We start from the raw sequence: 22,347 nt of genomic DNA, 5'->3' as shown, positions 1-22,347 counted from the left end.
ACTAAAGTAAATATATTATTCTTATCTTAATATTATGCTTTTAATTCTACAACTTTCTGAAAGTTTTTTTTTTAACCTTTGTATCGGGTTTCAACATTTTCTTCACACACATCTCAGCTCACTGTTAATCTCGTTCTATTCCAGTCTCCGTGGACTAATGTGACTATTTTTGCTCCAGCAAGTCAGTCATGAAGGAGATGTAGACGATGGCCAGGCGGAGGGTATCGATTCGAGACAGCCTCTTCTCGTAAGCGAATGTGGGAACTTTCCTCCTCAGTTCGTCAAACGCCTCATTCAGGCTAAACATTCGCTTCCTTTCGCGCACGTTGGCCGCCTGCCGCTGAACCACGTTGACGATCCTCCTCCGCCTGGGCTTGCTGCAGGGGTGTCTGTGCACTCCTCGACTGCAGCGCCTCGGGGCGCGCATCGCCAGAAGCTCGTTACGCACGCCGATTTCCAGGTCCCCGCTCCATGGCGTGTCATCCAGCCACATCTGCGTGCTCGGACTGATTGGGTCATTATCCACCTGCTGTTTCGGCTCCATGGTGCGTCTCTGGCCAAAGTCTGGTAACTTTGCGTCCCCGCAGCGGCCTTGCGTCCCAACGTTCATTCCCAAAACGCAGAATCTGTGACGTATAAGGTCTGCTCTTCAACCAGGCGCAAGAACAGACGTCAGTCCAAGCCTTCAGTATACTGACAGTGTGTCTAAAATGATTCGCCAAGTACACAAATCGAAGCAAGAGCGCATCTCCACAACCGAAACCAAAAACGTCTCCGGATCCGGTCGGCGCACATCAGGGTGACATCCTATTTGGCTGAAGTCCAGACCTTTCCTGCTGTTTTAATAAGCCGCCTCTGCCTCCTCACAGTGCGGCATGCTCCATGCCCACTTTAGTCCTGAATGGATTCAATTTCCAGAGATTGTCGAACCGGTGAATGTGCGTTGAATCTGAGGAGAGGGGCTTAAAAAAAAAAAACCCAAAAAACCCAGACCCGTCAATGGATGCAGCGTCCTCCTCGAGGCCCTTAATGAGCTTCTGAAGAACGGAGGCCCTTGACAGAGGGGGTCATGCAAGTCTTGTTTGCACTCTCTGCCTCAGAGGCTAAATAATGACACTTTTATCACTTTAACAGGCCTGGAGAAAACCAAACAGAACATTCCCTAACAGTCACCTGCACACAACACCCGCTTTTCTGTTGCAAATTAAAGCAAATACCTGTCCGTTCCCGTGGCAGCAACTTCAGCAGAGCCACTGACTTCATGCCTTTCGTGCTTGTCTATCCACTTTTGTTAAATTATTACATCGTTTATGGCCTATATTGTAAAGTGGTTAGTCATAATAACAGCATTTGTAAAGGTTTGCAAATTTTCGCAACTGCAAATCTTGTATTTAAAGGAGGCAAAATGAATCCATAACACATCCTGAGGTTTGATTATGAAGTTTGAAAGTAACATAATAATGTGGTCATTTGTGTATTAAACTGTAAGTTTAATCAAGCAGTCATTTACTGTTTAAATTGCACGCTTTATAATGTCAGCCTTTATATTCTCCATTAAAAATATTAAATATGCTAAGGCAAAATTATTTTTCACAATACAAGTTAAGACAAAACCCTGTTAATGTTAAATGCCAGAGACATTTTCTGTGTTTTAGACACTCCATTCGGGGTGTATCCTGTCCATCCCGCTCTGCTGACGCTTCTTCATTCTCTGTTTTGTGGGCAGGAGGATAAACACGATGGGTCATTCTGCTGGTTGTCCTGGAAACGCTGAGAAAGCACAGCTGGGCGGGAGAATATGAGGTAATCTCACCCTGGGGCTGGTGGGTAAATATTGGTCTTAAATAAGAACTAAAACCCTAAAAGAGGCACACACACCTACACACGCACGCACACACACGTACAGAGGTTTATCCCATTTTTGTGAAGACTGTAAACACACAGGGCAAATCTTCACACAGACTCATAAGGGTTCATTTCCTGCTTTGCTCTGTTATTATTGGTCACAGAGTGCAACATTAATGATATTTTATGGTGTAATCAGGGATAGTCTGAGAGATAAAGCCTGAGATTGGAAAACAATCTAGATGTCCCAATAAGGCGAGTGGATTTTCTTTATTTTAGGACGGACTGGTGGTGCAGATCCATCCTGCTCATGTTTGTAATGGAGTCACTGGGTGTCCTCGTTTCCTCCTACAGTCAAAAAAAAAGAAATAAATTAATAATCATAGGTGGATTTCTGACTAATTTATCCCAAGGTTTGAATGTGTATGTGGGTCAACCTATCCAAGGTGTAACCTACTTTTTGAAAGATTTATCTGAGCTTGGGACCGGCTCAAGGGAGACACAACCAATCGGCTAAAAATAAAAATAAAATGTATTGTTCCAACAACATACACACACACTGCAACCGATAGACCATCTCAACACGAACCCCTCTTGGATATTAGGTCCAAATAACAGTCAAACCTGTGCTGCGTGTTGTGACGCATGATTTTGACTAATATCTCATGATTGAGTGTGGAAAAAAATATTTTAATATGTGAAGACTGCGTATGAATGCTAACAACAGTCGTCATGGAGTAGTTTTTGTTTTTTTAAATCCAGAGATCCCCAGAGGCCGGCATGCGTGGAGTGTGCGGCTCCAAAACAGCCAGAGCTGTTCTCACCCTGTAAATCTGCCTCCCTTCTCCTCCTCTGGTTCAGTCCTGCGTTGTAAGAACGCAGCCAGATCTCTCCCACCCACCAGCTCTGTAAATCTGAAACTGGACACTTCTCTCTTGTTCCTCAGCTTCTTCCTCTCTCCTTGACCGCGTCTCCTCTCGTCTTCATTTTCCTCTCTCGCTCTGCTGTTCCTCTGTGATCGATTGCAGAAACAGAATGGTGCCGTTACAAACCCCTTACAACGGCGGTACTTAATCACATTCTTTCTAGGGTAGTTTGAAAGGGAGGGATTGGAGGCAAAGAGGGTGTGTGAGGGAGATGAGTTTAACTCCTGACCTCTGTCACTCTGACTCCCTCAGTCTTTCTTTCCTTCTCCCTCCACATCCAGAGGCTGGCTCAATAAGCTCCACCTTCCTCTGCATTTTGCCTTCTGATTGGCTTACAAGCGCTTACAACAGGGCTGGATGTAGGGTTCATGCTTGTGTGCGACTGTGCGTGCACGTGGAAGTTGGACAAACCCCAAAACCACATCATATATATGTTTGCCCCCCCCCCCCCCCCCCACTCCTCCCACTCTCCCTCCAGACCTACATCTCCTCCACTCGCCAGCTCCTCCTTTTTGGAGTTACTCCCCCCCCCCCCCTTTCTCTTAATCCAACCACTCAAACCTCTTAGCTCTCCCTCTCCACTGCCACATTAACACACACACACACACACCCATGTCAGCACCTTGCCTCAGCTCAGCCCAGCCCCCTTCTGTCGCCGGACTAATGTCTGTGTTTATTTTCTGGGAAAAGTTCACCCGCTCTTTGCTCTGTATTTTAAGGGTGCCATGTTTCATTTGTTTTACCGGTCATATTTTTAACTCTGCTGTTTGCTGCCTGGAGATTGGCGTCGCTCTGTGATGATGATGATGATGATGATGGCTAAGATGATATAAGTGGATAGCTGTTTGCTGCACATTTATGTTGTAAGCTTTTCTGCTTCCCGACATGGCCTTACTTTAAAGGTCCATCATGAGCTGTTGTCTACTTTATTCTAGTAAAGTAAAATCAAATCGGCAGCCTTTGCACTTTTTTCTTCGCATTGGTTGTATTTGTCATAGAACACACTTGGAGTGGAAGATTCCGTGATCAGGGGAGGGTCTTTCATTTTCACATCATTTCTTGCTTTGTAATTGCTTTCCCAGTAATCTTCTCTAATGTACGCATCAGCGGCGGCGCTTGGGCCACCCAGGTTCCATTTTCCCTTTATCTCTTCTTTTTTGCCCTCCTTCCAGTACCCTCAGCTCTCCTCTGCAGTTTAACTATAGGCTGTCATGAAAATAAAATAATGAAATATTTAGTTGTGTCCTCCTGGGTATCCTCCTCCAAAGCTACAGGACTAAATGTGAGATAATTTTTTCCAGGGTTCTGGGATATTCTTTTTTTTTTTAATGCCCCCCTTTTGGCCTATTTCTTTTTCTGTGGCTTTGCGAGGTTGAGAGTCTGAAGATGTAACTCTGTGTTTTCCCTCTTCTTACCCCTCCCTTCACTACTCCTCTCTATGTCTCTTCTCTCCTCTCGATTTATTTGCAACAGGTATAGGGAGCGATAAAGCTATCTTTTTTTATTTTAGCTTGTTGTTAGATCAGCATCACATTTATACGTGTGCTCGTACACTTTAGTTTCATTGTTTCGCTATGATTCTTGTCTCTGAAGGTGATGTTTTTGTCCCAAATAGAGAGATTAAAACTTTTTTTTTGTTTGCTTTAGTTTTGGTCCTCTTTACAATATTTGCTCAGTGCTTTGGGTGTAGGAGTTACAGTTTGGTCTGAACTCTGTCTAGACGCCGATGAGCCTCCCATTACTACACTGAGTACTATTAATCTCACTGGGCTCGCTGACCAGGGCAGAATATGTACAGTATGTACACACACACACACACACATTGTAAAATCATAAATAGCAATAGATAAAATGCCTTAAGAGAATGCTGACTATGAACAATGTGAATGTTTAAACATTACAGAATTTCATTCTGGGATGCTTCTCCCAGAGAAAATCATAACTCTAAAGGGATTAAATTCTAGTTACCGGTATACTCATACCTCTATGGATTACAGATGCAGTGACGCATTCAAAAGCGATAGCTCGCAAGAAAGTGTAGTCTTTATACATTCAAAGCAGAAAATAACTGTAAAAATGACTTTTCCTGATGGCGGATGTCATAGAGTGTGTAACTAATATCAATACGACTGTAGAGATGATCGGAAACCGTGCTGGCATTAACGGAGTTTATAGAGAAATGTATAGAGTGGAAAAACAATGAATATCCTCAATGCAGTGCAAAAAGTGCTTCTGTATGTTCCTAGAAAGGCGGGTTTATGTGGCACTGGGGCGATTACACGGCGTACTAGCATCCCTCCATTCATACTTCATGTGCCAGCAAATGAGCTATTGAGGAACACATTTTGAATCTGTGCAAATGCAATGTTAATGAAAATGTCAAAGTGATCCATAATTCAGGATCTCTTCTGGAGCAATATACCAAAATATTATCATCTGTTCCTGGGAGCATTCCCAACATTTCCTGGAAAGTTCACCAAGATCCTTCTGTAACCTTTTGAGTTATGTTGCTAAAAGGCAAACATACAAATCAACACCTGTGATAACCTCTACCTTGGCGGAGGTAATTATGGTCATAGTCGGGCTATGATTATTTATTTAATCAGTTGTGTCACTAGCATTTTCCCATCCTACAGATAAAGGGCTTGTGAATTCAGGCCAACAGATACATGCTACCCCGACACACTTCTTTTAAGTAAAATGGTATCGCAATAAGACCCGTCTATCATCTCCATGGTTACTAAAGGCAGGACTATGGGTGTCGGGTGCCATGGAAGCAATGAGAATCCTACTGGTGACCAACCAAAAGCAATGTTTACTTTTGGTGTTAACAGAGTGTGTGCGCATGTGCATGTTTGTGTGCACATTGATCCTTTGGGAGCGAGTTTAAAGCTTGGACCCGTCTGCAGCAGCGTGGGCTCTGTGCCTACCCGAGGGAGCATAAAAAAAAACCCCAGGAGCAAAGACGAAGTGCCAAAATTCCTTCAGAGATGCCTTTGAAAATACCATAAAGGGATTTCATGGACGTCAGTAGGCCTGTGAGAGATGGGGCTTTTCAACGATGGGCTGTGTTGGAGGATATATGGCCACAGTTGCACGGCTCAGACTGGTGGAACACTTAAGGTTTTATGACCTGCTGCCATTTGGGGCTCTGGGATGGAGCGCAGTGCCAACCACATAACTAATTAGAGCTGGCAAGCGAGGGTGTTCAAGGACGGGGATTTGCGGATTGTGGGGTTTATGAATGTGGCGTGTCTGCATGAGTGAATGGTTTTGGGGAGCCATGAGTGTGTGGCGCGGTGTCTGTGTGTGTCCTGAACCTGGAGTGATGCGCTAGGGAGTGGTTTCTACTCAATAAAGATGTGGGCGGTTCTTTCATCTCAGAGCATCCAGGCCAGGAAACTTTGACACATGTGATACACAGCCAATTCACACACACACACACACACATGCACAAACACACACACAGTGATGGCAGGACTATTCCTGCTTCAGACGGAGCTTCACGAAATGATAGTCTGCCCTTCCTTGAGTCTCCTCCTATGGTCTCATCCCTCTTGTCTCCATCGGGGTATCATGAAGATGAACGACAGTGTCTAGATAGGAGAGTCCAGTGGCAGCGCAGGGAAGGGAGGGTTAAAAGTGGAATGTGTGTGAACTGTACACAGCCTCCAATAAATCAAGGAGACAAGGAGGATGGGGAGGAGGAAGAGAGAAAGCAGAATTGGGGGTGGGGGGGGGGGGGGAAGCAGGAGTCAGTGCGAGGGAGTGTAAGAGAACTGACAAGATAAATGAGTGATGACGAAGGGAGGGAGTGCAGGTGCGAGAGAGGTGCAATGGGGCTCGGGGTGGGGAGAGGGTGATAGAGGCAGAGGGAGAGGAACTTCTCACTCAGACTGTAAACCTGTTTCAATTGAGATGTCCTGAAACATTGGAGACAGCGCAGTCTGAGGACAACCGAGAGAAAGTGTTAAAGACTCTCTCTGGACAGGTGTCCTCATGGCACGAGCCAAAGTTCAACATCAATCTGGGTTTGCTTCTAAGATATCTGTGATGTCACAAATGCTGCTTTACGCACAGATAAGCTTTTTTTTGTTTTTTTCCAGGGAGAAAGTGGACTCATTTTGAAATTCTGCCCGGTGAAAATGAAACATTGAACCGTAGTGTTATGGGTGTGTATTAGGCGGGTTTCAGTGAGTCGTGCATTAAGAGAACATATTTTTAGCACCACTTAGAGAAGATATACCACATATCGATGTTAGAAGCGGTCAGTATCTATGAATACGTTGTCAGTAAGTCATTTACCAAATACTTAATAACAGTTGTAATCCATAATAAATGAACTTTGGAGTTTCAGACTGAGAATCACGTCATTAACAGCCCTGCGTTCAGAGATCTAGATTAGAGATGTTATCAAATGTTACCATATCTAACATCTACATTTACTTTAATCATTATCAAAGGATTTTAATCAAGGAGCACAGATCTGATCGGGCGTGACAAATGAGGCCGAGTCGAGTTAATCGCAGCTCCTTATCTGCCCTCTTTAGACAGCCCTGATAAGCTCCAACTCTTAGCACCTCTCAGCTTATGAGCCTCCCTACTGAGAGGAAGGGGGTTAGGGGGTAAAGAAAACAGAGATCTCTCGCCGTCTCTCAGCACTTATCATTTGACACTCGCTGCTCTGCACAAGAGTTCGTGAAAACTTGGCGCACACACAAGAAAACCCAGGAGATTCTGGCATTAATGTACATTACATTAATTACAGATCCCCCCCCCCCCCCCTCTCAAAGTGTTAAGAGATTTGATGTGTTTTTTATTTCTTTCTGTGATCAGAAATCAGACAGAAACAGTTCTTAAAATGAAATCGGCAACATTTCAAAAATACAGAACTCTTTTATTTGGATGAAAACTGAATATATTGCATTTCCATGATCTGTTTATCTGAAAGTGAGCTCGGCAACTTAGACTGTCTAAACGTTCTCCTTCAACACCACAGCAAGAGGAAACGCACCAGAGCGGTTACAGAGCGTTGGATTAACTTCTAACATTTGGCTCGGTGTATTCAAGCCTGCCCTCATTACTGTCAGCGGGACAGGAGCGAAAACGTTTTGGCCTCCCCAGTGTGGATGTAGAAAGTAGTTTTGCGCCCCCATCAGGCGATCTAAGGAAACTGGAATTCTGCCCTCTGTCCTCGTGCTTTTTGTGACTGGAGAATGAGTCGATCTGAAAATCTGAACCTGATTTTAAAGTATTTTGCTCAAATTTTTAAGGCACAACAGTATTTTCCTCAATCATTATACGCCGAGATGAACATTGTTGCTCAACAGATTTGTTTTTAACCAGTTACTTGTTTCCTTTTCTTAACCTTCGGTCCAGGCTCTTCTCTGGTGCCGGATAGGAGAGCTGTACCAGTTTCGTGTTTCCTCTTCTTACTTGGCTTATCGCTCTGGTAACCGCTGGAGTCGCTGCCATGGACCTCCACGGGGGGCGCCTCCACCACCTCTTCTTCTTTAACACGTTTATCCTTTTTCTTTTTCTTCTTTTTCCCGCCAGCGGCATTGCCATTTGCTTCACACACTGTTCCGGTCAGCTCTTGTGTCGTGTTCGTTAATTCCATTTCTTTCTCCCCCACTTTGTCTCTCTTCTCTTTCTTCTTCTTCTTCTTCTTCTTCTTCTTCTTTGGCGGCATGTCTACGGATTCCTCTGTGGATTCTGGTTTTTGTTCCATTTCTGACGTTTCCGGCTGGTCTGCATCGACAATGGACGCCGAGCGCCCGCTCATTGCCAGCAGCTCCTTCACCCTGAGGGAAATGTAGTCAAAACACAGACATCAATAAAGGCTTTAACAAACCTTGATATTAGGCTGTAGAAAAAAAATCCCTCCATTGCAGACTAATAATAATACGCCCATCCAGTGTTCTCATTACACAACTTGCCTGGTCCTGTCCAGTCGTCCTCTGATCAGTAGCACCCCAACAGCGTTAGCATCCAGGGCATTCACCTCAAATTCCAGGTCCGTCCCGACTCTTGGCCCAAAGTCCCGCCAGGTTTCCAAAGAAACAAGGTTAGGTTTGGGGATGCTGGCATTGAAACAGCCATGCACCAGGCAGCCCACGTGGCCGACCCCAAGTTTATTCACTGTACCCTGTGATCAGAGACACAGCAGGACAATAATGAGAACAAAAATTTTAAATAACACATTAGCATTCAATAAATAATTTATATCCCGAACAAGGGAGAAAAAAAAAAGTAGCCCTCCAATATATGAAAGATGTGCACATAAAGTTTTGGGTGAGAATATTTAACAGCTTTTCAATTTTGCTCTGAAAACTCTTCTGGGAAGCCTCTTGGAAAACGCAACAGTTAATGAGGACACGTCTGTACTTTACTGTTGCCAGTAGAAAGATTTTGACAAAAAAAAAACTAAAAAATACTGATGAGTATTTAAAAATTGCTTTGAAAACAAACCCAACCAACAGAGCGAGTTAGGGTCCATCGTGCAAACACGGAAACAAACTTCAGACAAGAGAAAAGATTTCAACTTATGCAACCAAAACAAGCCGTGAACAGTGGATGCTTCCACTTTGCTCATGGTGGCAAAGATTTTTTCCTGGGCTTTCACAAAAAAAGAAAAAAAGTCAAGCCATTCAGAATAACAGAATCTACTAAGTGTTGTTATTGTACACCGTACCAGCAGTTTGTGGTCTTTCCCGGGCTGAAAGACAATAAAATTAGCCTCTATGTCCATGTGGATGTAGCCGCTGTCATCATAGATGTGTCCTTGCTGGCCCAATATCCTGATGCCGTCATACGCCAAGGGCACTCCCTTTAGACTGCAAGGATGAAAGAGGTGAAGCTTGAATCAGCTTTGATGGGACATCAAACAGTTCGACACAGATCGACATGACATGATTGGGTGAAATATGAAAAATAGCGCAAACACAGGAGGGAGAACACAAAAAAAACAGCAACACGGATAGCTGTAACCGTGTGTGTGATCACAATCACATCAGCCCTGAACACTAACAGACTGAACTTGCATTAGGCTGCTTTGATATCGGTTCGAGTCCCTGCCACGGTTGTCTAGAATGTGTGGAGTAAAATACAGACAAAAATATCTCGTTACCACTGAGAGAATTTCAGCAGCTCGGCTCCCAGCTCTTGCTCAATGCCCGTCCTCTTCTTGTTCAGGTACATGGGCGACAGGCTGACGTGCCTCCGGTGCGCGTTCATGACCAGACACGAGTACGGCGCTGAGAGCAGCTCGGAGGCGGCTGCGAACGACGGGACGGAACAAATGTCCGCCATCACGTCTCTGTGCGCCGCAGAGGGCACTACAGCCGTCTGGTCTTTCACGTCAGCGGACACTTTCACACGTTTTGGGTCGTCTTCTGCGTGGTCGAGGGTAGCCATGTTGTTTCGGAAGACCGGAAGTTGTAACGAGAAGCGACTTCCGCTTTTAAGAAGGTCCAGACGCTGTTTGATAACTCAAACTCTTTTCTTATGTCGCCACCTGCTGGCCAAGATGAGAACTGACAGCCAACCAGCCATCGAGGCAGAGAAACCCGTTTCACTGAAAATTAACACGGATTGTCGACCAAATTGTGATTAACATTTTTTTTGTGTGAGTAATAAACATGTACTAATGTGTCACAGCATCGACTAACATCACACATGATGTATTTGGTACTTTTTATCCCCTTAAGACTAGTTTGCAGGAGGTGCTTTGTTGTTTCTTCCAAACATTGTATTGTATTGACAGGTATTATATCTATTACATACAATATAATACATCCTTGCAAACTTACAGTATATATTTTTAAACGTATATTCCTCTAAAACGATTCCTAATTGATTCTATAATTGATGCCCCAACTGCTGTAAGTCTGCTGAATAAACAATAATTGGCGTTTCCTCATTTATTATATTTATTCATCTTTTTATCGGGTTTAATCTTAATCATAATCTTAATCTTGTGTTGTTATTTTTCTTATTATTGTGGTTTGCAACGTTTTTTATGATATCCTGATTACTGGGGCATGATGAAATATTCTTTGAGCACTTTTACCGATTGTATAAGTTTTATATGAATGTTTGCGGGTTTAAATGGATACAGGATGTTTTATCTGATCTCACAGCAAATCAAGTCTACCTACGTGTACAAATAACGTGACCTTGAACCTTGATTATATACCTTCCATGACACAAAAGGTAATTCGAGTGATGTGTCATTTAATGCAATCAGTGCACATACTTCCACGGAAAGGCATGTGTCAATCCAGCTCTGCGGTTTGGCAGAAAACACACTGCGTGTTTCCAAACCTGTTTTGCCACATAGTGACGGAGTTACTCAGCTTGAGGAGAGGTAAAACGAATCGATGCATGAAAGGACGAAAAGTGAACCTCCCTTAGACAGAAGAAAACCTTCAAATAGAAAGTTCCTCCTTGTTTGTGAATGCAGCGCAACCTCTTAGTCCATCTCCACCAAGTTAAAACGTCTTGCTCAGAACGGCAAAAACATCACATGAAAAAATATTCAGAGATGAGATGAATGATACAATTAGTTTATTTTAAATAACTTTTATAAGAAGCCTTTCTGAAAAAATATTTTTGTGATTTATAGGTACAGCTGGAAACCTGAAATACAAGTATGGATATAATTACAGTACCTTACATTGTTTAACACTGTATTTTTTATCTTAAACGATTCCTTGATGGGAACATAAACAAACTCAATTATAGGCAGTCTCTGCCTGTATTCATTCTCACTATGAAAGATAGAGAGAAGAGTAAGGACATTGTGCCTGAAATAACCGTAGCCTTTCAAAACCGGCGAATCAGCTGCATGCACGGCTTGTGCTCATCACTTCTATGCGTTGCACTGGATGAATCCTCATTTGACCAGAGGTCAGATAAAGTCACACAGATGTTTATCACCTGAATAATTGTTCAAACAGGAGTCCTCCATCCTGATTTTGAAGTTTAATTGCATAAATATTCAGAGGCTCAAATTCCTCCTTGTTATTTGTCGGTGTATTCCAGCAACAAAGAAAAAGCTTCACCCGCTGCAGCCAGGATATTGTTGCCGTATATGCAACAGGATATGTGGATGCATATAATTTGTCATCCGAGTCTGACAGCGAGCAAATCACAAACTGTTTCTTTTTCGGTGTGTGTGTGCCTTTGGTGATAGGTTGTCATGGTGATGCCGCTGTGTGTCCGTTGTAGGAGATCTGAGGGATGCCGTTGCTGGAATTGTCCAGCGTTTCCTGTTAAGGGACATCCAAAAACACTCGATAAGTTAATAAAAACTGCGATCGGAATGTTCTCCACCTGCGGTCGTGTTCACCTTATCGGACATCTCGTGGGAGTGGTGCAGCGAGTGCTCCCTCTCCAGAAACATCCTCTGCTGCTCGGAGCTGGCCAGGCGACAGGTCAGCCAGGTGGATAAGGTACAGGATGAGATCCCTGGACCAGAAAGGAAAGGGAAACCAGGGGAGAAACAACGGAAGAATCCTTTATTGGAGTGAAAGAGTGACTTCCCTTCTTTTCTGTTTCCCATCTGTTTGACCACGATAGTGACATTCCTCTCAGATGGCGATGTCGGAACTTTATTAAATCAGTTTTAGCACAAGTTTGGGGGTCAAAAATCAAATGATGGTTTGCTCAAAAAGAATTATAATTGCAGATGATTGTGGCCCTGAGAGGATGTAGCCTCATTAACTTCGATGTTCCGATTGGCAACGCTTCACGTGACACTTACAGCAGACGTGGACTGTGGTGTTTAATTGCACCGCATTGAATGGCATTGTGTTGTGCTGTGTCATGGTTTTGTTTACCCATTAAGGCCAGCGTCATGGCAGCGAGATGGATCGACTGCATGGAGTCAGGTCGTTTGTTCAGCGCCCGGACAAACTGGAAGTTGAGGATCCCACCGATCAAACCACAGATGCAGCACGCTGAAAACAGGATCATCTGAGGGGCCGGAGAGAAATATTTATTTTCATGTAAATGGTGTGAATTTGCATCCTATCAACAAAACTGAAAGCAAATCATTACAAGTTATGGTAAACATTCCATCTCCATTACTGTTTTCATCGCCTGCATGCTTCTCCAATGAGGAATGTGCATCTGTCAAAAATAAATCTCATTTCCAACTCGAAAATTTGGTTTGCTGTGAACGTGGACTGTCTCCTCTAGATAGATTACACGGCTTGGGAATGTGCTTTCATCACTCAGTTGTGAGCGTGTCTGATTCTAACTGCATTATTTAAGCAAACACATTTTATTGATTGCTTCCTTAGAACTGTAATCAGAAACTGACCGCTCAAACGCAGCATGAGAATCAACTGCCCTTACATGATTTTGCAGTCAGAAAAACAAAAATCAAGATTGATACTCTATAAAAAAAAAAATACTATGCATATGCAGGTGTGTGTGTTTGCCCAGGTTATCTTTCACTGATCCCAGTCCACATGCATTTAGTGCCCTTAACCGCATGGAGAAAAAGCATCTCCAGTTTCAGTCATTATCCAGTGAAGTGTGGAAAGCGGCTGGCAGGAGTCTGCAGACAAACCGACCTAATGCAATAATCACCTCACAGGCTGGTGAGGAAAGAGAGGATGGAAGGAGATGAGGGGGGGGGGGACTTCGGAGCACTGATACGACTGGGAAGATGAGATTGAACAGTTAGACAGGAGTGATGGAAAAGATAAGGCATGAGGATAAAGATGGCGACAGAGACAATAGGAGTGGATGGATAGGGTGAGAAGGAGGGAGGGGGGGGGGGTAGGTTGAAGGATGTCTCTGTTACAGTAGAATGTGCTGACATTGATCCATCGTTAGTGCTCTCTCTGCAGGAGACAGAGGGAGTCAGAAAGAAACACGAGGACTCTGACATACAGAGTGACTGAGAGGCGATCGCTGAGCAAAAAAAAAGAAGATTCAACGACAGGGGATGAGCAGAGAGGTGACTGCACGTCTCCTCTGATTTCCTCAGATGTCTTTTACGGAACAGCATCAGATGTCAGCACACTAAAAAAAACACACACACACAATACAGAGGCAAACTTTGAACTTTGTGTGAAAGGTCAACAGCCGACACAAAGAACTTTCACGTCTTCGCTTGTGACTATGCGCTAAATCACTGGAAAGACAAGACGCTGGAGATGCTTTTCTTCCTGCTGCGGCGCTAAAAAAGCTGTTTAAAAAGAGGGAAGCGGAGGAGAGACGCTCCCACGTCAGACGGCGCTAAAGAACTAAACATAAAGATAAATGTACTCACGATGAGGCCTGACCTCTTTCGAGCGCACAGCACGCCGCACATGCCACAGACGAGAAACTGGGAAGAGAGAGAACCCAAGAAAAAGAAGAGCAAATGAAAAGTACAATATTTGCAATTTAAAACGGTTGTTTAATTTACTCTAATATCTACTGCTGGATGTTGTGGCCTTCATCAGTGAATGGACTTTGCCAGTTTGACAGTAACTATGACGATCTGCAGCCAGTCTTTCTTAATTACTCCTCTTCCTGAAGGGAGATCTAAACCTCTGGGGTTATCATGACACACGGGTGACCGACTCGGCACGCAGCAGAGGCTGAAGATGTCTCATTGCATAACATCTTGTGACGATACGCGCAACACTGTGGCAGAACACACACATGTGTGTACTCATAAATAAATATACACCGGAGTATTTACTGTCAGAAGTTACAATCTTGGTGCCCTTACTTTTAGATTTATATTGTCAGCACTTTGCAGGGCACTTAAAGTAATTCTCAGAAAGAAAAAAAAGAAAGAAAGCGGGAACAGCAGTCACAGCGAAGTCGCTGACTCAAGCTTGTGCTGCATATAGCTACTAAAAATGTCAAAAACTCAACTTGTCCTTGCCTGGCAGAGAAATGTTACGGCTTAGAGTAGCACTGTGGCAGGAGGAGGAGGTGTATGAAAGCGCAGGGCAAGATCAAGCATCACACGGCCGCATGACATCTAATGGGCAAGTAAAATATTTAGTCTTACAGGCTGCTGGTCGTATAAGCTTTAATGTTGCTGATTAATTTACTACATTTATTACTGAAGATAAATATCCACCTATATAAACCAAAATCTGTTTAATCAATTCAGTCATTTGTGCCTTCAAATGGAGGCTTCGACATGAATCTAAAAGATCAGGCTTTAAAAATATATATATATATATGTTTTTATTTATTTATTATAAATTGTTGGATCAAGAATGTAGCATTGGAGGATATTTAATTTGAGCGATTTATGAATTAAATTATTTTAAGACGCGAACATATAAGAACACAATATTCAGGCGATGTCTCATTAGCAAAATCATAACAGAAACCAAAGAAGAGTCATTGGAATATGGATTTTAAATATGCGTTGCTCACGTAAAAGTAGAACCTGTCCGAACCTATGAAAAACATTCCAGACACATGTCAGTGAAAAGGTTGATGGTTGAGCTCCCTCTGTTCCGCTACCCTTCACTCATCATCTCAGGGAGCAAACAAGGAAAATTAAGTGCGTAAATTGTGCCATGGACTTACGCAGAGTCCACTCCACACCGGAGACGCGTCGCCCTGCTGCGGTTTATGATGTCCTCGGACCCAGCTGATGCCCACGGCTCCCAGGACGATGCTTGCCACACCCACGCCAACTTCCACCACGGACAGCAGGAGCAGGCTCCACAGGATCTTGCGGCTGGAGCACATCCTGCCCCGGGCATCTCTCCAGCTCCGGCGGGAGAAGGCGCACGGACGGCGGCGAGCACGAATGTTTCAGAGCCGTCCGGTCCGGAATAGAGGAGATTATCCGGAGAAGTAGAAAGAAGAACTCGAACGGTTGAACAAAAAAGAACCACGCACAAACAAAACGCAGAGCATGCTGTTTGCGATGCGCAAGAAGTTGCACCGCTTGCTGAAGTGCGTGTGTGAAGCCTGGCGCTGTCCACGACACTTAAACCACACGCACGCGCGCGAACTCGCCGCATTTGCCCCCAAGTGGATGCTTTTCATATGCCGTAGGTGTGTGTGTGCATGAGGGAATAGTTAAATAAGTAATGGTCGGATGAATGGATAATTGATTGATTGGTCACTGAATAGGAACTAAAGAGGAAGCTTTCACATACACCAATATGCATCATCATCAACGTGAACGCTCATATTTTACCCACACATAAAGGATCAACTCGGCAAGAAGTGGCACGGATGCAGGTAAACATACATCTGGCCAAGTACAGTTTCCTTGAGGTACTCCATTATTCTGTAATTATTGTTCTGCAAAAGATAAAGAGAAAACCTTTTTTCCCATTACTGCCTTTATTGTCATTATCATTTATACAATAGCAAACACGTAAACAAAACAAAAAAGAAGAAACAAATACTTACAGTTCCAACATGGATATGATGTATATTCATTATATAATTGATTACCTTATTTGTTGATTACCCAACCCCCGCATCCCAGAAAATATTGTTTGTGCTGAATGTGTCAATATTCAGTTTCACTTTTAACGTTCTTATATGCCCATTGTCTATGAAACAACAGTCAGCAGTTTGGTTTTGCTTCCCCTCCTAAGTAGTTTGAAATTGCTTGATTGTATCTGAAGGTAAACAAAATCAAATTTTCTAAAAAAAGGGGGGGAAAAAAGAAAACTAGCTGAACAAATAATTATATAACACAGATATCAGCTATCAGCTATCTCCAGCTGTCTCACCATCCAGACAGACTCTAATTATAACTGAGCCTCATGATTAACTGTCAGAAAAAGGCCCAATTCTTCCCTGATAACCGGGTCTCATCACATGGGACACAGGTTACAGGCTTAATATTCATGCATGTGCTAATGTGGATATTAACACAATTAAAGGATGTTCGTTGCTTTAGTCAGAGAAGTACCACTCATAAAGGTCATGGACGGCGTGGTATTCAGTGTCTCTCGACATGTGATCGCAGGCGAGACAGATGGGCTGAACGAATTCATTAATGGCTGGCAGGAGATGAGGCGTGGCTATGAAGAACTTCCTCCACTCAAAGTACTGCATGTACGCCTCATCATTTGTATCCAAGAAGAGCAGATAATCTGCCAGCGACTTTGCATCAGGGAAATCATTTGCGTGAATGAAGGAATGAGCGGGATAGAACTCCTCATAGTTGGCTCTTGGGGGGCCCAGAACTACGGGGACTGTCCCCGCCAACAAGGGCCCGTTCATCTTCTCAGTGATGTAGTCTCTGTGGATTGAGTTCTCAAATGCCAGGTAGAATTTGCAGCAAGCAATCGTTGAGCAATGGTCTTCGGAATTTGAGATCTGCCCGACAGCATCTGTACCTATGATGTCGATCGTAATGTGTTTGGAGAGTTCATAAAAGTGTTTATGTCCAAGTCCTCCAGAGACTGGGGCTTTACCAGTGACAACCCAACACACAAATTTGTCTTTCTTCGGCAGGACAAATTCATCCTGAATGCATGACGGTTTGATGACGAGGTCATTCCTCACCGGGATGGCTGCGTCTCTCCTGTAGTTCAGCGTCAAGTTGAACATCTTATTCAGACCTGGCACCTTCGCTGTATTTGTTGGGGGTTCCATATGGAACCAAATCCACTTCTGGAAAATTGGCCGTGGAGTTTGCGGCATGTTCGTCAATTGCCTTTCCATTTCTTTGTGGAAGAAAATGACTCCTTTTGATTTGTTGTAGAGAGATCTGTCAGCGGTCAGAATGCAGTTGTCAATGTTGAAGTAGTGAGAGCAAGCTTTAAAATCAAACTTCAAACCGAGAGGCCAGAACCACAGCAAGACGATGGGCTTCCCAGTTGTATCCAGTTCTGCATGATGACCTTGATAATTGTCCTTGTGTTCTAATATAGGCAGATATGACCCCAAAAAAAGAGAAAAATTCTCAAAAAATAGAAAGAATGCAAGAATAGAGTAGAGAATGGCAATCACGACAAGACTCATCGCCAGACAGCGAATGCTCCTGGAAGATGTTGAAGTCATCTGTGGAAGGAGAGTAAAGATATTATGCATTTCTTTAAAATCTACATTTGAATAAATTCATCGGGATTTCTGGGTCCATTTCATGGGGGGCTTCAACAACTATGGCAATGCATGTTTGCAAGCAAAAGATCAAAGATTTTTGAATTCACAATCAGTTTTACTCATGTTGGTGTTTCTGCAAACAACGGGGCATTGTCAGCCACGCGAAAGCCAAGCTAACGATAAAAATACAAATACTCAAGCATTTTTACTAACCCCTGTACAAGTACATTAGTTAAGATTCCAGTGTTATTTAAAGAATATTAGCCTGCCAAAAAGATCTCAGCGTCATATTTGTATCATAATAATGTAATGCAATGATATTTTATTTTAGCAAATTATTCTGTTACTATGACAAAGCATTTTTGAAGTTTAAAACACAAAACGATAATCAACATGCTCTAGCTTGTTTTCCCTGTTGTGTGAACAATTTTTTTTTGTATCAAATCCAAATTAAACTAAATTAAAATGGTAATTTCAATTGAACTGACTGTATTAGATCATTGACCATATTTGCATCCATAACATTCATTAGAATATAAAACCAAATTACAGTCACAGTTGAGAGATCTCTACAGAGCTTGAAGGTGAACTAAGAAAATTAACATTTTGTCCGCCTGAAATCGGGCACCCATTATTTAAAAAACAATAATCTGACTTGTATATCTTTGTCATTACCAGTTGAAACTGTGCATGTAATATAAAATGAAATGCGGAAACAGGTTCATCAGTCAAGAGGTGAGAATCATTAAATCGTCTGCATTTTTCATTTCAAATAAACAAGCGTGAGATACACGAGGTTCTTTTTTCTCTAATTGAATCATTACATGCTGGTCTCACCTTTGTGAAGACTTTTTAGCATAGACCTCTCCTTCAGGTATTCAGCTGTCCAGGCGTTGCAAGTGTTGTAATGGAATGAATCCCATCATGTGTAAAAAGCAACTGCTTGAGCTCAACACGATAAACTAGTTGTACCTGCTCCACCTGTTGAGCAGCTGCTGACTGTAACAATGCTGATTGTGTTAGTCTTTTTGGAGACTATAGAATAGATCATTTTTGTATGATCATGTTCAAAGGGGCTCTGATGATGTCTTGAAATAAAGCAAGAGCCGAGCCTTAGAGGAGGCTTTATGTCTGTGAAGTGTACATCAGTGATGATTATTAATTAATAATATTAATATATAATATAATCATCAATTATTATCGTGAGTCGTTGGTGTTATAAACACGCCGGTCATTGTACACAACTGCTAGGATCCCCTTCCTTCTTCTTTCTTCCTCTCTCTCTCTCTCTCTCTCCCTCCTTTTCTTCTTCACACATGCACACACACAAATTCTGGTATATGGTACATAGCGCAGACTGGTGCAATTTTACTGCATTTAAACACCACAGTCCGCCTCTCCCATCCCCTTGTGTGAGACGTCCTGCTCCGCCTCCGACTGTTCTCCCAGTCATGACCTCACACACAAATATTCACACCCATGTGCACACGCACGCACGCACGCACTCCCACACGCACTGCTGTTTGTTGTATTGGCATGTAAATGTTGGTAGTGTAGATGTAATGAAATGTATTGTTGAGGTTCATGTTCATTTTCTAACCGCTTATTCCGCTATCGGGTCGCGGGCCAAGCTGGAGCCAATCCCAGCAGTCAATGGGCGAGAGGCAGGGGACACCCTGGACAAGCCGCCAGTTCATCGCAGGGCAACACAGAGACAGACAACCAGCCACACACACACTCACACCTACGGGCAATTTAGCGTCACCAATCAGCCTAGGCTGCACGTTTTTGGTGGTGGGAGGAAGCCGGAGAACCCGGAGAGAACCCACGCAGACACGGGGAGAACATGCAAACTCCTCACAGAATGGCCACAAGTCAGAGACGAACCTGCGACCATCTCGCTGTGAGGCAACAGCGCTTACCACTGCGCCACCGAGCCGCCTATTGTTGAGGTGTATTAATTAATTGTTGATTTGCATTGCCACTTTTGAATACATTTGTCATATCTTAAAGATTTTTTTTTATCATTCTTGTTGATAATTACGGGTCATAAAATCTGGTTTCAACGGTCAGAGATCAAACTTCACCGGTGATGTGTGTAAGAAGGATGTGTGTGCCAACCTCCACTCGAAAAACCAGCTTGTTTAAGTTTGTAGGATGGCATGTACCGGTACTGCTGCAGCTTGTGATTCTGATTCTGATTATTATCAATCATTCTGGATCATGATAATCGAAGTACTGTTATTGATGATGATGATGATGCTCTTCGTCTTGTAAAAACAGACTAAAATAGAAAAGCACTCGCAGAGCGCAGACCTCCGCCAAGCAGCTCGTAATTGGATTTACACCATCCTGGCAACAAGGTGCTCGCATACAAGTCCCAACCCAGAGCCTGCCTCCAGGGTGAAGCCCCGGTTGAGCCATGCCGGGTGACGTCAAGGCCCTTGATTTTTGTCATAGGCCCTGATTTCATTCGGGCACTCAAACTCCCACCACCACGATAAGGTGACAGTTCAAGGGAGAGAAGATCCAACTAATCAAGCCAGTATCCAGAGGAAAGGCAAAAGTTAAATATGGCGTGGAGGAAGCACAAGTTTAAAGCTGGAGCATGTAGAAAACCAAGACCAACTGGTAAATGGAGAAATTATTGTCAAGGGAAGACAATGAGACAATTGCATACCTGTCAACCTCCAAGGCTCCATGGCCTTACAAACCGTTGATTTCTTCCTTACAAAATACAAAATAACCTTACACCATATATTTTTTTTCAAATGCGTTTATTTATGTACATAGTTGGACATTATTAATTAGGATACAGTTTAATTTTGATATTTTAACTAAACTAAAATATCCATTAATAATGCTTGTAATTTAATTTTTTAAATAAGAACAGATATTTCGGGGGAAAAAATCGTTAGCATTTTTATTTTTGTAAACCAAACTTAAGTATCAATCAATGATGCTTGTAATTTAAATTTCAAACAGGGACAGAAAAATACAAACCTTTGCTGGCTTGTGATTGAGAAACATGTTTTTCACGTTTCTTGATATTCGGTGCAGACCGGATGGGACTGTAACAGTTCGTGTTTGTGTTCGTAATTCCTACTCTGCAGAGAGTCAGTGAAGGCATCCAGGGAGGAGGGGCGGGGTGTGTGTGAGCGTGGAGGGGGTGAGAGAGACGGGAGAGGATATCTGTTCTGTTAGCGGCGGGGTTACCGATTAATAAAAGCTTGTTCTGAGACCCATCTCGTCCTTGTTTCAGCGTCTGACGGACGCTACAAATTTGCGTTTTCCCGTACAGATGTTCTTCTACGCCGTACACGTCTTAGAATGCATAAAAACCGTACTTTGTACGCAGAGCCGGCCCTAGCCATTTTGGTGCCCTAGGCGAGATTATGATTTTGCCCCCCCATAACGGCAAACATAATATATATAAAACCTTAATAACAACAGCCATATGACGGACCTTAAAAGTTTAATTATTCTTCAAAACAACTAGCACACGCTATACAATACAAATAAAAATAAAATAAAAATAAAATAAAATAAATAAACAGAAATAAAACAGGGTTACTGTTCAGATTAAGAGGAAATTAAAAGTCCTGACAGCTTCCACACAAACAATGCAAAACAGATACATAGCAAATAATTTTGCCATGATAGCTTACATTTAAGATTTTACATGTCTGAATTTCCTTGCGGCAAAGGCATCGATGGTATCATCAAATGATACCTGTCTTGAAAGCTCATGATTTATGCTCAATTTTTATCACCAGATCTGTGGTGTGGTCTCTCACTTCCTAAAGTGCATCTCTGACTTTTGCAGCCTGGTATCTCACAGCCTGTACACTGTTGATCCGACTTTCCCACCTAGTATCTGACCAGGATTTCAGTGTTGTGTGGACATGTGTTTTTAAGATGGACCATCTCTGAGTGGAGGCAGAAAATAGTGTGAAAAGCTTCTGCAGGTAGCCAAAGTAACCACTGGCATCTGCAGAGCTTTTTGCCCATGGATCAGCTACCACCAGATTTACTGTGTGTGCACTGCATGACACAAATAAAGCTCGATTTATTATGCTGTGTTCTTCTGGCATGTACGCACATCACTGAACAGAAAGAAGCAGAGAATATCTGTAAAGACAGATAAGCCACGGTATAATGGCGTTCTACCGTCGTATGGAGAGGGAAACTATTCCAGCTTCGACGCTGCACACGGAGATGATGCATTCAAAGGCGTCGGAGAACCATGGTTTGTTCACGAACATGGGACATGTGACAGCTCACGTCAGAACGAACAATTATCGGCTGAAAACGCGTCTATGAGCCGTGCAACGCCAAACTAATAATATGGGCTTTCTAACATACGTTTATTAGTTTATTATTTTCCTTTTTTTATTTATTTATTTATTTATTTATATTTTCGAGGCTTGGAGTGGCGCCCCCTCCAGCAGGTGGCGCCCTAGGCGATCGCCTAGCTCGCCTATGCTTAGAGCCGGCTCTGTTTGTACGGCAAAAACGTACTGGTTGACAG

The 22,347-nt window shown here is 43.1% G+C and overlaps 3 protein-coding genes across 3 annotated transcripts; all 3 read right to left on the bottom strand.

Annotated features, from left to right (window-relative positions):
• Positions 1-7,599: 7,599 nt before the first annotated feature.
• Positions 7,600-10,187, bottom strand: polr1f (RNA polymerase I subunit F). The gene is made up of 4 exons (XM_068747280.1): positions 9,901-10,187; positions 9,466-9,607; positions 8,711-8,919; positions 7,600-8,575 (listed from the first exon to the last, which is right to left on the bottom strand). The coding sequence occupies exons 1-4, from the start codon at positions 10,185-10,187 to the stop codon at positions 8,110-8,112; spliced, it is 1,104 nt and encodes a 367-aa protein (XP_068603381.1). The 3' UTR covers positions 7,600-8,109.
• A 1,784-nt stretch (positions 10,188-11,971) lies between these two features.
• Positions 11,972-15,491, bottom strand: LOC137903304 (transmembrane protein 196). The gene is made up of 5 exons (XM_068747450.1): positions 15,327-15,491; positions 14,059-14,115; positions 12,614-12,749; positions 12,124-12,242; positions 11,972-12,043 (listed from the first exon to the last, which is right to left on the bottom strand). Exons 1-5 carry the CDS (start codon positions 15,489-15,491, stop codon positions 11,972-11,974), a joined length of 549 nt encoding a protein of 182 aa, XP_068603551.1.
• Positions 15,492-16,092: 601 nt separating this feature from the next.
• On the bottom strand, positions 16,093-17,774 carry LOC137902889 (4-galactosyl-N-acetylglucosaminide 3-alpha-L-fucosyltransferase 9-like). Its single transcript, XM_068746987.1, has one exon. The coding sequence runs from the start codon at positions 17,772-17,774 to the stop codon at positions 16,662-16,664; it is 1,113 nt and encodes a 370-aa protein (XP_068603088.1). The 3' UTR covers positions 16,093-16,661.
• Between the last annotated feature and the right edge of the window lie 4,573 nt (positions 17,775-22,347).

Source organism: Brachionichthys hirsutus, chromosome 13, assembly GCF_040956055.1.
Source record: "Brachionichthys hirsutus isolate HB-005 chromosome 13, CSIRO-AGI_Bhir_v1, whole genome shotgun sequence".
Classification (NCBI taxonomy): domain Eukaryota; kingdom Metazoa; phylum Chordata; class Actinopteri; order Lophiiformes; family Brachionichthyidae; genus Brachionichthys; species Brachionichthys hirsutus.
The sequence above is the reverse complement of the archived record's forward strand: the minus strand, read 5'-3'. Positions and strand labels throughout refer to the sequence as shown.